The sequence below is a fragment of the Lupinus angustifolius genome, chromosome LG03 (genome assembly GCF_001865875.1).
Source record: "Lupinus angustifolius cultivar Tanjil chromosome LG03, LupAngTanjil_v1.0, whole genome shotgun sequence".
Lineage (NCBI taxonomy): Eukaryota > Viridiplantae > Streptophyta > Magnoliopsida > Fabales > Fabaceae > Lupinus > Lupinus angustifolius.
This window is the reverse complement of record NC_032011.1, coordinates 29,263,210-29,277,672: the sequence shown is the minus strand read 5'-3', so window position 1 is coordinate 29,277,672 and position 14,463 is coordinate 29,263,210. Positions and strand designations below refer to the sequence as shown.

Below are 14,463 nucleotides of genomic sequence, written 5' to 3'. Positions count from 1 at the left end.
CAGTCTCTGTCTAAAAGTCATGTCAAGCTGATCTAACAAGCTCAAGAAGCTACACCTAGTTCAATCCCTATGTTGGGCAAAATCAATGAGAAATTTTGGCGTAACTATTATTTTGAAACCACCTAGTGAAATGTCTGTGCTGGGCGAATTTGGGTAATTCTGCCCAACACAACTTAGCTAGCTGAAAGGTCGAAACTCAACCAAACAAAGCATTGTACCTAGCAAATTCCTTGTGCTTGGTGAAAATGTCATTATTCATACTCCTTAGAAGGGGATTAAGTTGAGCACTTTAGACACACATTCGAATACAATACATTATGTTCAAGATTATTTTAGTTCTTAGGCTAGTAGCCCAAATTAAGATGTAGAAGTAAGGAGTAAAGATTAGAGGAGCTAATTCATGTTCATTGAAGTGGTAATTTCTTTTCTTATGAGTGTAATTTCTCTTTTTTGTCTTTTGTGTTACCATGACAATAAGTAACTAAACTTTTTCATATGGGTTTAATGTAATATGATCTTTATGTACACTTTGATTTGAATTTATGTTCATTCATTATGTTTTAATTCTTACACTTTGATTTTGTGCTTAATACTTACTTTAAGATTGTAACTTTTTTGTATGAAAGTGTGATTGTGAGTGTATGGAGCAATCCTCGTTATAATTTTGAAAATTTCAACTTGTGTTGATATAGTTGCTAGATATAGAATCATATGAATACTAAATAACTCTCGAATTTATTAATATAATTATTAGACATAGAGGTATGTTTAACGGTTCATAAATCTTCATCTTGTTAGTGTAGTTACTAGACATAGGGCTATATTAATAAGTTACAAATTTGACTAAGACATTGACGATTAATATATTTGAGGTGTTGCATTAAAACTCAATTTTACAAACATAGTTGTTATACACAGAGGTGTGTTTTATGGAACATAGTTCTTCACTTCTTTATCTTACGAATATAGTTGTTGGACATACAACTAGAATAATACATTAGCTTTTAGTATAATTGAGCTCTCATTGTTGTGAAAGAATCACAACTAGATGAATAAGTATATTGAATCAAATGTATATAGATAGTGAGTAGTAAAGTTCAATCTCAATATATTTATTCCAATAGTTTAATCAATCAATTTCAGTTTAATAGCTTAACCAAACCAATTAAACTTAATTTGAACTCAAATATGAAATAGTAATTTTTGATTGAAATGCTAGTATCAAGCAAGTCCTTGTAGATTTAAAAAAAATTATATTTGTTTGTGACAACTTAATTTGATAATTTAATTGACAAATTTATTGGTAAGCCACTTCATATTTTGTTCTCATATTTCTATTTTTGATGAGAAAACCTATACTAATTAATTTGGACTGAAGGAGGTAGAATAATGGAATGGAGAAGTAATTGTAAAAAGCTTGTTCGAGAAATAAAAAAAATGAAATGATTTCTACATAGAAAAATAAATAAAAAGACCTGGTTTAAAGTGCATTTCCATATACTGGTAAAAAAATGCATCTTTTCATTTAAAATTGAACTGGTTCTTTATAAATGATGGAGAATTTTTATGAATCTAGATTTTCTTCTCTATAATATATAGCAAAAATTATAATTCTTTAGTAACTTAATTGTTTGATAAAATCAATGTTGTGAAACTCGAGCATGACATCAAACAATAAGAGATCATGTATTAGGTTTAGCCGGTTTAAACGGTTAAACCGTCCGCTCTGACTAGATGATTTCATGTATAATTAATATTTTTTATCGACAAATATATAATTATATATAAATGTGAAATTTTATATAATTAATAATTATGTATAATTACATTGAAGTAATATCTCTTCATCTTTTTTAGGACCGAAGTAAAACAAAAGATTATAGTAATGTTCGATTTTTTTAATTTTTAAGTGAATCGTCCGGTTTATTTCCCGGGTTAATCCGATTTAACCGGGTTTAACACATTCAGACCATAAGTTTCTAAAATTCAAAGCAGTCTTACTCTGATTCGATTAAGACTATAAACCAAAATTATTTTCAAGTTTGGTCATCAGCAATCAGACCGGTCGGACCGTCCAGTATGGTCTGATTCTATAAAATAACAGAATTATATTTTGGTTTAAAAGTTGACAATAATTGGTTGGAAAAATTGGACAGAAAATGAAATAAAGATTTTTATAGTTAATTATTTAGAGTGTCATATGTCTAGAGAAATTTAATTGACCTCTCCAATTGTGGAGAGATTCCACAATCTTTAATTTAATATTTTAAGTTAATTTTTCTCTTGGAAAAAGAAATTTTAAAATCAGAGCCTACATGTAACACCAAATTTCTTGAAGTAGTTGAAAATTTAAACCAAAGTTTTTTACTTAACCATTTCTTTGTCTCAATCATACATAAACTCATAAAGCAATTTTTCGAAAGAGAAAAATAAGTATTCACCAATAGTGTAATAGTTTTTACAATATTGCTATATCATCCATCATTCATATTTAATTATTATTAACTTTTTAAAAAATAATATAAATAAATGGTGTATAAAATATTTAGATTGACAATACACAAATATTACACTCATTTTCAAATTATGCAAAGAAGATAGAAGAAAAATATTGAACATAGCTCACAAGGACCACTTGACCGAGACAAATTACACCTCGACTGAAAAATTGAGGACATGACCGAAGCAGGTAGCACCCATGACCGAGGCACAAAAGATAGATCTGACCTAGACATGCACAAGATAGAAGAAAAATGTTGTGATTTTTGTATGTGAATTGTAACACGTGAAAGAAGAGGAATACAAATAAAACATAGTGCATTAGTTATGATTACACATAGAAAGCAAATTTCCATTTGGGGTAATTTCCACTTCTAAATAGCAACCAAATGTAGATGCCATCAAATAGAAACCACGTGAATAAATACACATTAAGTTACTATGGCATTGATTCTTTTTCTCAATACAAAGGTAAATAACTTAAGTAATGTTTCGGATTCGAGTCTTGTAGATGGAAAAAATATTTGTTGGTAGAGTTAGTCCCACATACCTATGGATGTTCCTAGCTCGGACAAGATTGTCTCCAGTGCGAGAATATATGTGGGAAAAAATAGAAATGTGCATAACTAATGATAGCTACAACCCTATGCAAAAGTTTTGGACATGTGTAACTCATTTTCCACGTGCCTAATCATTTAAGTCTTTTTCTTTGTCTTCCTTCCAAAACCTATATAAGAACCTTGAAATCTATGTATGTTGTATTAACAAACTTTGTGTCATGTTTTTTTTATGTGTTCAACAATATGTGTTTTCTATTGTCCCCTTCTTTTAAATTTGAATATTTATTGTTCATTATAGAGTGAGTTCAAAGGTGGAATTGATCAAGTTCAAAATTGGTATTATTATGAAGAGAAATTGCACTTTGGATCTTTGCTTTCATCCTTCATCTTGTTATTCACTTTCTCATAATTCAATGTAAGAAATGTTAGTTCTTTTTAAGAGACAAATATATTATTTGTGTTGGTAAGATTTTCATCATCTTAAATTAGATTATTCCTTCTTTTGAATGACTAATTCTTTAAAATAATTGACATGTATCATATTGAATACTTTTGATACTATTTATATATTTTATATGTTGTGAAACCTGATATGGAAATCAAACCGGAAGAGGTCTTTTATTAGGTTTAATCAGTTTAAACGGTTAAACCGTCCATTCGGACTGGATAATTTCATATATAATTTATCATTTTATTTATAAATATATAGTTATATGTAAATACAAAATTTTATATAATTAATAATTATAATGAAATAATATTTTTCTGTCTTTTTTGAACCGGGGTAAAACAAAACATTAGAGTAGTCTTCTATTTTTTTTTTAAATTTTAGGTGAACCATCCGGTTCACTTCCTGAGTTATTGTTTCTCCGATTTAAAAAGGTCTAACCCCTTACTCGGTTAAGGCTACGAACCAGAACCGTTTTTAAATCTGGTCAGTGATCAAACTGGTTAGACTGTCCAGTCCGATTATCACAACACCGCTTTTATATATATGACTCTCCAATATTTTATTTTTATACATTCTCATCAACATATTACATAAACTTGTCTCATACTTTTACCCATGTTTGTGTGATTATTCTTAGTTTGGATTATTGAAATTGCAATTACTAAAAATATATAATTTTCTTTTTCTGCAAGAAATTTTTAGGAATGAGCCTATGAACATAAACAAGAACCTTCATGTCATTCTTCATAATAGACACCATACCTTTGACACAACAGAACTTCAGGTAATATGCATAGTGGTAAATTATTATTCTTTGTTGAGTTTATCACTGAAATTTTCTAAAAAGGGATTTAATAGTTGTTTTATACCATAGACAAAGACTTTCCTTATATTTCTCCCATATAGAATAAGAGAATAATGTATCTCCTGATATGACATGTGCGCTATTTTGTTTATTTTTAAAAATATTTTTATAAAAAATAATGAAACATGACACATATCATGATTTCACTAGCAGGAGGAGATAATTTATCTCCTTATGCCAAAAGATATTTCATTCCCATAGAATAATAGCTTATGGCAAAAGGACTTCTATACTAATGTATTACAAATTGTATTTTCTTACCAATAAAAAAATGTGACATAATAATGAGTGACACATAAAACCTAACAATATATAAGTTTTATTTAGTATCTTTGGTTATAAAGAAAAGAGATTAAGTTTCATGTACCAAATAATAACAATCTGACTATTATTTCATCAGGTGAGGTCAGTTTAAGAGTTGTTTAGTAGTATACGAGGATCTCATTTAGTGGAGTATAGGATAATAGATATACACAACTTTATTCTGACAAATAGAGAAATTGTTTCGGATTTGAACTTACAACCTTATAGTCACTAAGCAATATTGTTGCGTGAAGTTCACTCTCAATCATGCACCAAATAAAATAAAGAGTTTTGTCATTAATAAAAACATAATAAAATCATAATCTACTACTTTTCATTATGTGTAGGCAAGAATGATAATTTGGTTGGCAAGCCAAGAAATTGAACAAAAGAAGGGTGGCATAGATTCAAATCCAACACCATTGATTTCATTGCAACTTCATGCATTATTGATGCATCTTCCACAAGGCATATCTATAAAGAAATCCATTAAGAGTTTCCTTCATAGAAGAAAGAAAAGGTTTCAATATTGCAACTCAAAGTAACACAAATTAGTCCCAAAAAAATATGAATCAATTATGAGAGGACATTTTTTATTCCGAAAGATTGTACCACTTAATGTGTCGCTATTTGTGATTGGTTAGAAAAATACTTAATTATTAAATTTTTAACTTTAATATATTTTTTAACCAATCACAAACAATAATACATAGAGTGACACACTATATGGAACAACAAATGGGTTCGCATCTATTATACCCTTTGAGGAACCAAAGTCTATGTTTGAGTATTTTGTCTTATATGCTTCTCTATAAGAGTTAAAATCTGTGCATTGACAGTGTAAAGTTGTTTACACTGTCAACATATCATCCACCATTTATTTGTATTACTTTTGTTTGAGAGTCAATTGTAGTTAACAAATCAATGTGGATGATTTACTGATAGTGTAAAAAACAATTACACTATCAGTGTATACATATTAAATCCTTTCTATAAAAAAAAAGTTTTGCTAGCTATTGCAAAACCCTTGTATGAATTATTTGTTGTAAGGTACATTCTTATAAATGAAGAAGGACACTCTTGTGGTCCATTACACCAACTTCTAACAAAAGCAATTATTTCATATTTGCATGTTTTATATATAAAAAACATGGATATGTCACATTAAAGAAATGAGGAAAATGAAAAAGTGGTTGGTTATGAAATGAAAACATGTGGGTGAATGTGAAGATATATAAAAAACGAATAACACGTGGGAAATAAGTTCTAAGAAAAGTTGAACTACATAAACCATGATTTCAATGTTTAGAAAATGGTTGTGTTGTGAATTTCTATAAAAGGAAAAAAAAACTTTTATAGCTAGAGTAATATAAAGGTATTTTCATACTTTTGAAATCTGAAAAGAATCCTACAGTTTGTGTCACTTTATATGTCATGAGCTTGTAATTGATCAGAAGAATACTTAATAATTAAATTTTAACTTAAATATATTTTTATGACCAATCACAAGTTTTGACACACAGAGTGACACAAACTATAGACATCAGAGATGCGTAGCAAGAGAAGAATATGGGAGCAAGTCAAATCTATAGATTCTGTTTTTTTTATAAAGAAAGAAAGAGCCCATAATTTTTCTCTATTACTATTTCTCTCTTTTTTTCTCTTTTCCCAACAAGGAAATTATCCAACTTTAATCTACAAGCATGGAGAAAGGAAAAAGAACATTGGTGGTAATAGAAATGATTAGATATTCATTTTAATCCTTTATATTTTTTAACCTTACCAATTTGGTTCTTCAAATTTTGAAAAATCTAAAATGGTCTCAAAAAATTTCAAATGTATATCAAATTAGTCATTTTAGGGTTAAATTAATCTCTACCAAATGTTGTAAAACATGCTAAAAAGAACCAAGTAGACCCACATGTGAAAATTTGGAGAACCATTTTGGCTTTTTTTAATTTTTGAAAGTCCAAATTATTAAGGTAAAAAAATAAGATTCCCATGTTAGTAGAAGATTTAAAAAAATGGCAAGAAAACTAACATGATATCAAGAAAATCTTAAATTATGAAAGAGATGACAAGGTTGGATTACCAACTTTTTAAATGGGAATGTTGGATTCACATAACAAACAAAAATTTTCTATACTCATTATTATATATTATTATATTTAAGATGAATAAGAAACAATGATCTTATTAAAAAAAAATTAAAAACAAGTTAACAAAATCTTTAATGTGGTGATTGTTTTTTATTAATATAAAAGATTCATTATAATGAGCTAAAAGCAGTTGAATTACACTACAAGTAGGAATGGCAAGCAGAGTAGTACTTTCCCGTTCTCAAACCTACAATATTTATGAGTACCTATGCAGTTAGTGGATATTTTTGAGTATCCAACGAGTTTTTAATTTTAATTATATATTTATATAATTTATAATAATCAATATGTAAATATAAATATTACATGAATAATATGATATTTATATGACAAATTTATAATCATAATCAAATAGGTGTTATTTTTTATGAAATAATAATAAATATAAGATATATAATCTTAAAATAATAATAAAAATTAATATAAAAAATTAATTATAAATTAAATTTACAAATTTACGAGTACTCACAGGGCGGGTATCATAAAACTCGTGCTCACCCAAAAGCTACTATTGCAGGTATTTCTAAGTACCCATGAGTTAGGTTTTTTTTTGTCATCTTTGACTACAAAAGTCAACTTCATACAAACACAATAAATGGGTCATTTGCCAGCAAATCAACTTCCTCCAAATTAGGATGTTATTTATCGATATTTTAAATTGCACTTTATAATTACAATTATGATGGCAAAATTACAGTTTTGGAAATCTTTGCAATGACATTTACAATAGACAATGTTTCCAATATGAGTAACCTTATTCGCTTTATTCGAAAATTTTAAATCGCAGTTGCAATCACATTTGTAATAAAAGGAGTTAAAAGCTTGGTGCAAGGTAATACTGATTCATAGTTACATGATTTCTTCATTTAGCTTACATATCACATGCACGTACCAGGTTCGTCATAAAAGAAGTCTTGTACTAATAATATAAAAACTGACAAACCATATAGAATCTGACATCGTGTACCGGAACCCGTACCACATACTATATCTAACTAAGAAAATGAGTATTAGTGATTAAAAGTAGTATAAATCAAGAACAGAAGAAGAAGAAAACAACTAACCAAATACAAGTATGAAAGCAAGTACTAACTACACAACTATAGTTTCACTAAATTAAGCTTTTTCATATGCAAATTCAAATAAACATAACCCCAAAAAATATTCCTCTACTGAAATTAGTTTCCTGATCAAACTCTGCACTTCTTGGCATGAAAATCACACCCTTCATACACCTCCAAACCCGGCTGGTCCAACTGAGAATCGTTGAAGCAAACGCATCGCTTACTCATCTTTCCGGTCAAAGCAATTTCGGTCGGCCTCTGAACCAACCTAGGGTAGCCATCTTCACACCATACCTGACAAAAATAGGAAACTAAATGCTGATAGCCTTATCCCCAAAGAAGAAATTCATATATGACTTACCAACTACTTACACTTGATTTATTATGCATGTAATTACTACTAAGACCCCAAAATGACAAAAATGTCAACGCTTCGATTCCTGTGAGCGACAGCTGACACTTGTTGAGAGGTACAGTCAGTCACGCATCCCGAAGGGGATTGATTCCTTACTCACAGGATGAAGGAATACCCTTGGTAATACCATAAAAAATTACTACTAAGATAAATGGCATCGGTTAATTAAATAAAGATTAGCCGATGTCGGAGTGGCGATAGTGTATACCTCACCACCCTCATCTTGACTCCATCTTGAATTGCAGGTAGTTTGTTTAGCCTCTTCAATCTTCTGCTTTTCTAGAAGTTGTGCACCTTTTGCAGCCTTTGCTTCAACCCCTTTCAAATGCTTAGTAGGGTTACCTTGGCTATCATAGTATCTACCAACTAACTTGCCAACATACCTACACAAATAAACAGAAAAGGTCTTGTTAACATTCAAGCAATAATGTGTAAAAGTGAAACTTCGGTAAAGGGTGGCCCAGTGCATGAGTCTCCCACCTAGTGGGATCTGGGGAGCGTAGATGCATGCAGCCTTATCCCCGCAAATGGAGAGGCCATTTCCAGGATTTGAACTCGTAACATCTTAGACACTAAGCAACAACCTTATTGTTGCGCCGAGGCTCACCCTCTAAAAGAGAAACAACTGTAAACAAAAAAACAAACAGCGGATTTTGTCGATGCTGATTGTGCCGCTGTATAATAATTATATTTTCACTGAATAAGGAGAATTGTTTGCTATTATTCTTCTAGGCATTTAAGTTTTGCTTTAAACCCATAAGTTTAAAGAATTGGTTAAGGCACCTTCTACCTAAGTCTTTAGTTATGGATTAGAGCGTAATATCATAAAGATTTATACACATTCAATTCATCATCCACCATTCATTTATATTACATTTTTTGAAGAGTCGATAATAATTAAAAATGAATGATGAATAATACACAATCATTTGTGTTACTTTTTAGATCTGATTTTTTCCCCCTTCTCTCCCTTTTTACCAAGGGTAACTCACTGTCTTCTGAATGCACAGAAAAAACATAAGAAGATGGTGAAAAAAGAGAGGATCTATGATTTCCTTTCTGGACTCGATAAAACATTGGTTTAAATTTCAGACCCCTACTCGCTACTAAACCTATCGGCTCTCGCCAATCTTCGAGAAGAGACTCAAGCGTGTTATGCTCGGAACTACAAAAATAACAGAAACTAAACAGAACTGCACCAAACATGCATATCAGGACAAAGGGTAGAACAAGGTCTATGATTGTTTACATAACAAGTCATCTGATACTAATCCTATTTAAGTACTGCAATCCGGACACGGTTTTGATTTAGCAGCGGCTTCGGACATCCAAATAGGTTTATCAAGAAGGAACGTGATCGTTTACGAGATTGAGTTAGAAATTACAAGAAGGATTTACAATAAAACACTCTCGACGAGTCCAAAATTCAAAGTCTTCTATGTCGGGATGAATCAAAATAAACCAGAAGGGACTCTAGCTTTTCTACCTTCTCTTTCATTGAAGTCTTAACAAAGATAAAAATACCAATTACCAAAGAACCATAATTGACTATGCACATGCATAGTCTTATGCTTACTAAGGTAGAACAGAATTTGTCCACAATTAATCCAGAAGTCTAACAATTAGAGGTGACCATTGGCCGATAATGTTTATCCCTTACCCGACCCTAAATGTTGGTTGGGTTATTTTTGTAAACTTGAACTCAGCCCTAGACCTGAAGGCTACTAAACCCAAATATCGATCAGGCCAGCTTTTGAATCCGAATCTGACCTAAACCCGATTAAATATAATGTATGCCTCTTTTAGATAAGGTCTTATCAATATTACTTATTATTATGGATATATAATTTGACATATTAAATGATATATATGTAGATATTTTGTTAATCATTTACATACATGTATATATGATGAAAAAGTTAGAGAATCAATGGTATTTTGAGCCAAAGATATATCATTAATCTATACATAATTGAATAGGCACATACAAACATGACGAATGAGTGACATAGGACAGGTCGGGTCGGGTCATGCTTATTCCTTACCCGGCCCTAAATATTGATTGGGTCTAATTTTTGAACCTAAACGTGACTCTAGGCTCGATGGAACCCGACCATGATTGGGCCAAACCATATGAATAGATAGGGTCGGCGGTTGGATCCTGCTCACTCCTAAAACAACCCTTGTGGGGTCTACAGTATGGAAATTAAAACAATAAATCAATTTACAGGGAAAGCATCAATTTCCCAAAATAAAACATGTATTGGATCTACTACAAAACATTCATGACTTTAATCAGAAAATTAGAACAAATAACAGATTGTATGAGATATAACTCACTTATATCTTTTATGGTAGAAGTCCCTCCAATCAACAACACTCTTTACCTGCATGCACAGTTCATAATTCAGAGGTAAGGTTTGGCCTAGAGAACAAGATTTTACATTTATATTTTAGAAGAACTCGTAAATCATTCGACAAACACAAATAAATTGTGAAAGCTTTAAATCGAATGAGACAAAAGAACAAGAATTCTACACGTATACGCTTAAATATTCTAATGTATACAGCCATGAGACTTGTCGCGTGTTTGCATGATTAGGGTTCTAATGAAACAAAAAATTTCACTAGCGATCTCGGTGAAGTGTGATGAGACCCTTGACCTATGTCTAAAGGGAAAAGGGAAGAGAAAAGGATGGGGGGAATAAATCTGATATGGAAATTCTAGGAATTACTAGAAAAACCGAAGAATTCCAATGAACGGGAAACTCTGACAGAAAGAGATTCGAGATAGAGAGTTTTATTGAGCGAATAGGATAGTTTACAGAAGAGGGGTCACAACAACGAATCAAGCTGAGTGGCTTACTCTATAAGTTACTATTTATAAAACTAGCTACCAACTCTAACAGAATATAGTTGGCATATAGCTCCATAAAGTCGAAAAGTCGGCAACGGTTATAACACCCTACTAGATATTACAATTTAACCCTTTATCAAAATCCGAACGGGCCCAACGAGGGTCTATGCATGTGTGTGAGAAGGAAGGAAGAAAGATGGTTAAGGAGTAATGAGGGAGTTGCGACAAAGGAGGAGAATAAGGCGGTGGGGAATTCCGGTAGGCCAATTGTTGGATCAATAATATTCAGTGGTTTCCAGTTTTCTATCAAAGTGATACATCATGTGAGTAGGCCAATGTTCCCAACTTGGGTTCCAAGAAGGTTAAAATTTAGAAATCCAATATTATCAAGAAGCCAAGCTATTAATATTAGCTAGCGAAGGCAAAAATTACTCGGCTAAGAAAAGGGTGACCCAGTGCACAAGGCTCACGCTTAGTGGAGTTTGGGGAGGGTACGCAGCCTTATCCCCACAGTGGAAATGCTCTTTCCGGTGTTTGAAACTATGACCACATGGTCATTAGGAAACAACCTTACTAGTGTTTCAAATTGCGGACCACATCATGTGATCGGGCTGCAATATTGCAATTTGTCACTGCAACCGCATCACACCGCAATTACATTGTGATACCGAATCACAATGATGTGACTGCAACAGAACACAACGCAACCGCATCGAGCCGCATCAGACCGTATTTTTGTTCTATTGCTATATTTCCCAATGTCCTGTGCACATTTTCTACATGGAAATATTTGTCTTACAAAGTTCCAGTTAAGAAATAAATCAGAGAACTAAATAAAAGGAAGTGTTAAAACACAACCAATTCTTCCTATGACAATAAAAAACAGTTCATGGGAAATCAACATTATCCTAGGACCTTGAAAAATGCTTTAAATCAAATATAACATCAGAAAATGAATATTTGAAACCTTTAAGCGAATAAAGTCAATCAGAACTAACAAATTACATCGATTAGATTAGATTACAACCTCGGTGCTAGAGAGACCACGCAAATTGTCGGTGAGTCCATCTCCTGCATAGTTTATTTTTGTCAATATAAAAATTAGATTACACTCTCAAACACTTTTGTGAATAAATGAATAGATGAAGAAAATCTATGATTAATCATGATCTCTTCATTTAGTGAACTTTGTGCATGTGACATGACTCTCACGAACTGAATCGGAACATGTAGATCATGTCACATGCACAAAGTTCACTAAATGAATAGATGAAGAAAATCTATGATTAAATCAGAAATCGAAAAAGATTAGAATTCAAGAGGAAAAAAGACCATACTCTTCAAGCAGACAAGCATATTTAGTTATCTAGTATTTGTTTATTCCATAATTCTATTACCAAACAATTTTATCAAGTGTGTTTTAAAACATTGAGAGCATTGAAGATATTCAATGATTTTTTTCTACAAAATTTATATTAACTTCAACAATGGTTATTCACTCACTGAAAAATGTCAACCTCAACAACCCACATAGAAAATTTACCTGTGAAATTTCCGGAGACAAATGCGCGAGAAGCATCCCTGAAATTACCAAGAACAACTCGTTGCGGTCAATACGAGGATACCAAGATGAAATCGAAATATTTAATATGAATCTATGTATAGCAAAAATATGTTCGGATGAGGAAAGGAAAAAGAACACACCTTCCAGCAAAATGATTGTAGCCCCCTCCTGCACCATAATGGGATTTCCCATTTGTTACATCAAACACAGATCTATCAAAACAATATAAGCTATCTATTAGACTTCACATACTAAAGATCACAAGGTTTGGCAAAAGTACTGAACTACAAGTATCTGACAATTCTAAATAATAACCGAGCCTTAATCTTACTAGGTGAGATCGGCTACATGAGTTGAACAACGTCATAATGCTCTATCATAAATTATGTTCATTGACAAAACATCGATCTCTAAATCTTTCTTAATTGTTTTGCCTATGATTTTTCTTTCTCCCTCTTCCTCTAGAAATTGGATTAACATTCATTTGATCTACTCTCATTTTTTGGGTTCCTAACACGTGATTAGTTGATAGTGTAAAAAACTTTATACCGACAATAACTGAGCCTTAATCACAGTATCCTACTAGGTGGGGTTGGACAAAGTCATAATGCTCTGTCGTAAATCATGTTCAGTGACAAAGCATCGATTTCTAAATCTTTACTAACTGTTTCACATATGATTTTTTTTTACTCCTTGATTGTTTCCTCTCGAAATTAAACTAACCTTCGTTTGATCTACTCAACTAATTTAGGCTTCTATCAGTCTCCTCCACACATATTCAAACGATCTAAGTATGATTCTACAATCTTTTCTATAATAGAAGTCACTCTAACTTTCTCAATAATGCATTTATTTCTGATCCTTATACCTACGACGGATCAAAAATAAACAATTATGCAATGATGGATTTAATTTTAATATATTGCCAGTGTGAAGTCTTAAATTGCGGACCACACCACCTAATACGGCCGTAATATTGCAGTTGTGGTTACCTCTGCAACCACACGATGTAACACAAAATCACAATGATATGGCCGCACGAGGTTGCAACACAACCGCATCAGACCACATCAAACTCAAAAATATTTTTTATCGCAGTAACTACAACCGCGTAACGATAAAAGAGTAATTAACACCCACCCAAGAATTCCTAGAAGAATTGGCAATCCTTCATTAGTACCATTGAACAATGCAAGTTTTTGAGCATTAAACAATCCCTACAAACAAAATTCAGAGTCAAAATCATTGACTTGAATAAATGAGAGATTCCCAAAACAACAATGAATCAAAAAAATGAAATTTTGATGAGTTACCTGTGGAGTGTGATTGGATTTGATGAAGAAACTGAGAAAAAAAGCAAAGAAAAGAACCAAAAGGGTTATCAAAGAAACAGGGGAAGTTGCTAATGTCTTAAACGACATCGTTTTATTCGTTTGTTGTTGTTGTTCAGTGAGAGAGATTCTCAACACCAAGTACTACTTTGTTAAGATTAAGGTCAAGAGTTTCAGAAGTTTGTTTCCAATTTCAAATTATGTTTTGCTTTTTGACGAAGCATTTGATATTTTTCCATTTTTATCATTGATTTTATTATTTGTAAAAATAAATTCAAATAAAAAAAAATAAGATTTGATGTAATATTTATAAAATTATCATTTGTATAAGTTAATATCTTTTAATTTTTAACCTATAAATTTTATTTGTAAAAATCAGAGTTGTCAAACTCGGT

At 31.5% G+C, this 14,463-nt stretch overlaps 2 protein-coding genes across 4 annotated transcripts; one reads left to right on the top strand and one right to left on the bottom strand.

Annotated features, from left to right (window-relative positions):
- On the top strand, nucleotides 3,277–5,283 carry LOC109342649 (protein JAZ13-like). Its single transcript, XM_019580592.1, has 3 exons — nucleotides 3,277–3,474; nucleotides 4,213–4,294; nucleotides 5,026–5,283. Exons 1-3 carry the CDS (start codon nucleotides 3,404–3,406, stop codon nucleotides 5,221–5,223), a joined length of 351 nt encoding a protein of 116 aa, XP_019436137.1. The 5' UTR covers nucleotides 3,277–3,403; the 3' UTR covers nucleotides 5,224–5,283.
- On the bottom strand, nucleotides 5,653–14,251 carry LOC109344398 (membrane-associated progesterone-binding protein 4). Of its 3 annotated transcripts, none has more exons than XM_019583173.1 (9): nucleotides 14,051–14,251; nucleotides 13,878–13,954; nucleotides 12,878–12,949; nucleotides 12,717–12,754; nucleotides 12,201–12,244; nucleotides 10,657–10,703; nucleotides 8,525–8,699; nucleotides 7,986–8,195; nucleotides 5,653–5,664 (listed from the first exon to the last, which is right to left on the bottom strand). In XM_019583173.1, exons 1-8 carry the CDS (start codon nucleotides 14,156–14,158, stop codon nucleotides 8,028–8,030), a joined length of 729 nt encoding a protein of 242 aa, XP_019438718.1. In that variant the 5' UTR covers nucleotides 14,159–14,251; the 3' UTR covers nucleotides 5,653–5,664; nucleotides 7,986–8,027. The 3 variants fall into 3 exon arrangements, with proteins under 3 accessions (XP_019438718.1, XP_019438719.1, XP_019438717.1); XM_019583174.1 differs by lacking the exon at nucleotides 5,653–5,664 and adding an exon at nucleotides 7,759–7,948 and having other exon boundaries at nucleotides 7,993–8,195; XM_019583172.1 differs by lacking the exon at nucleotides 5,653–5,664 and having other exon boundaries at nucleotides 7,883–8,195.

Excerpts from the sequence above, each read along its gene's own strand:
- LOC109342649 (XM_019580592.1), top strand. The coding sequence starts at position 3,404 with ATGAAGAGAAATTGCACTTTGGATCTTTGCTTTCATCCTTCATCTTGT. Across the intron at positions 3,475-4,212 it reads TCACTTTCTCATAATTCAAT|GAATGAGCCTATGAACATAA; the intron begins GTAAGAAATGTT and ends AGAAATTTTTAG. Across the intron at positions 4,295-5,025 it reads TTGACACAACAGAACTTCAG|GCAAGAATGATAATTTGGTT; the intron begins GTAATATGCATA and ends CATTATGTGTAG.
- LOC109344398 (XM_019583173.1), bottom strand. The coding sequence starts at position 14,158 with ATGTCGTTTAAGACATTAGCAACTTCCCCTGTTTCTTTGATAACCCTT. Across the intron at positions 12,950-13,877 it reads ATTCTTCTAGGAATTCTTGG|ATCTGTGTTTGATGTAACAA; the intron begins GTGGGTGTTAAT and ends TTGTTTTGATAG. Across the intron at positions 12,755-12,877 it reads TACAATCATTTTGCTGGAAG|GGATGCTTCTCGCGCATTTG; the intron begins GTGTGTTCTTTT and ends TGGTAATTTCAG.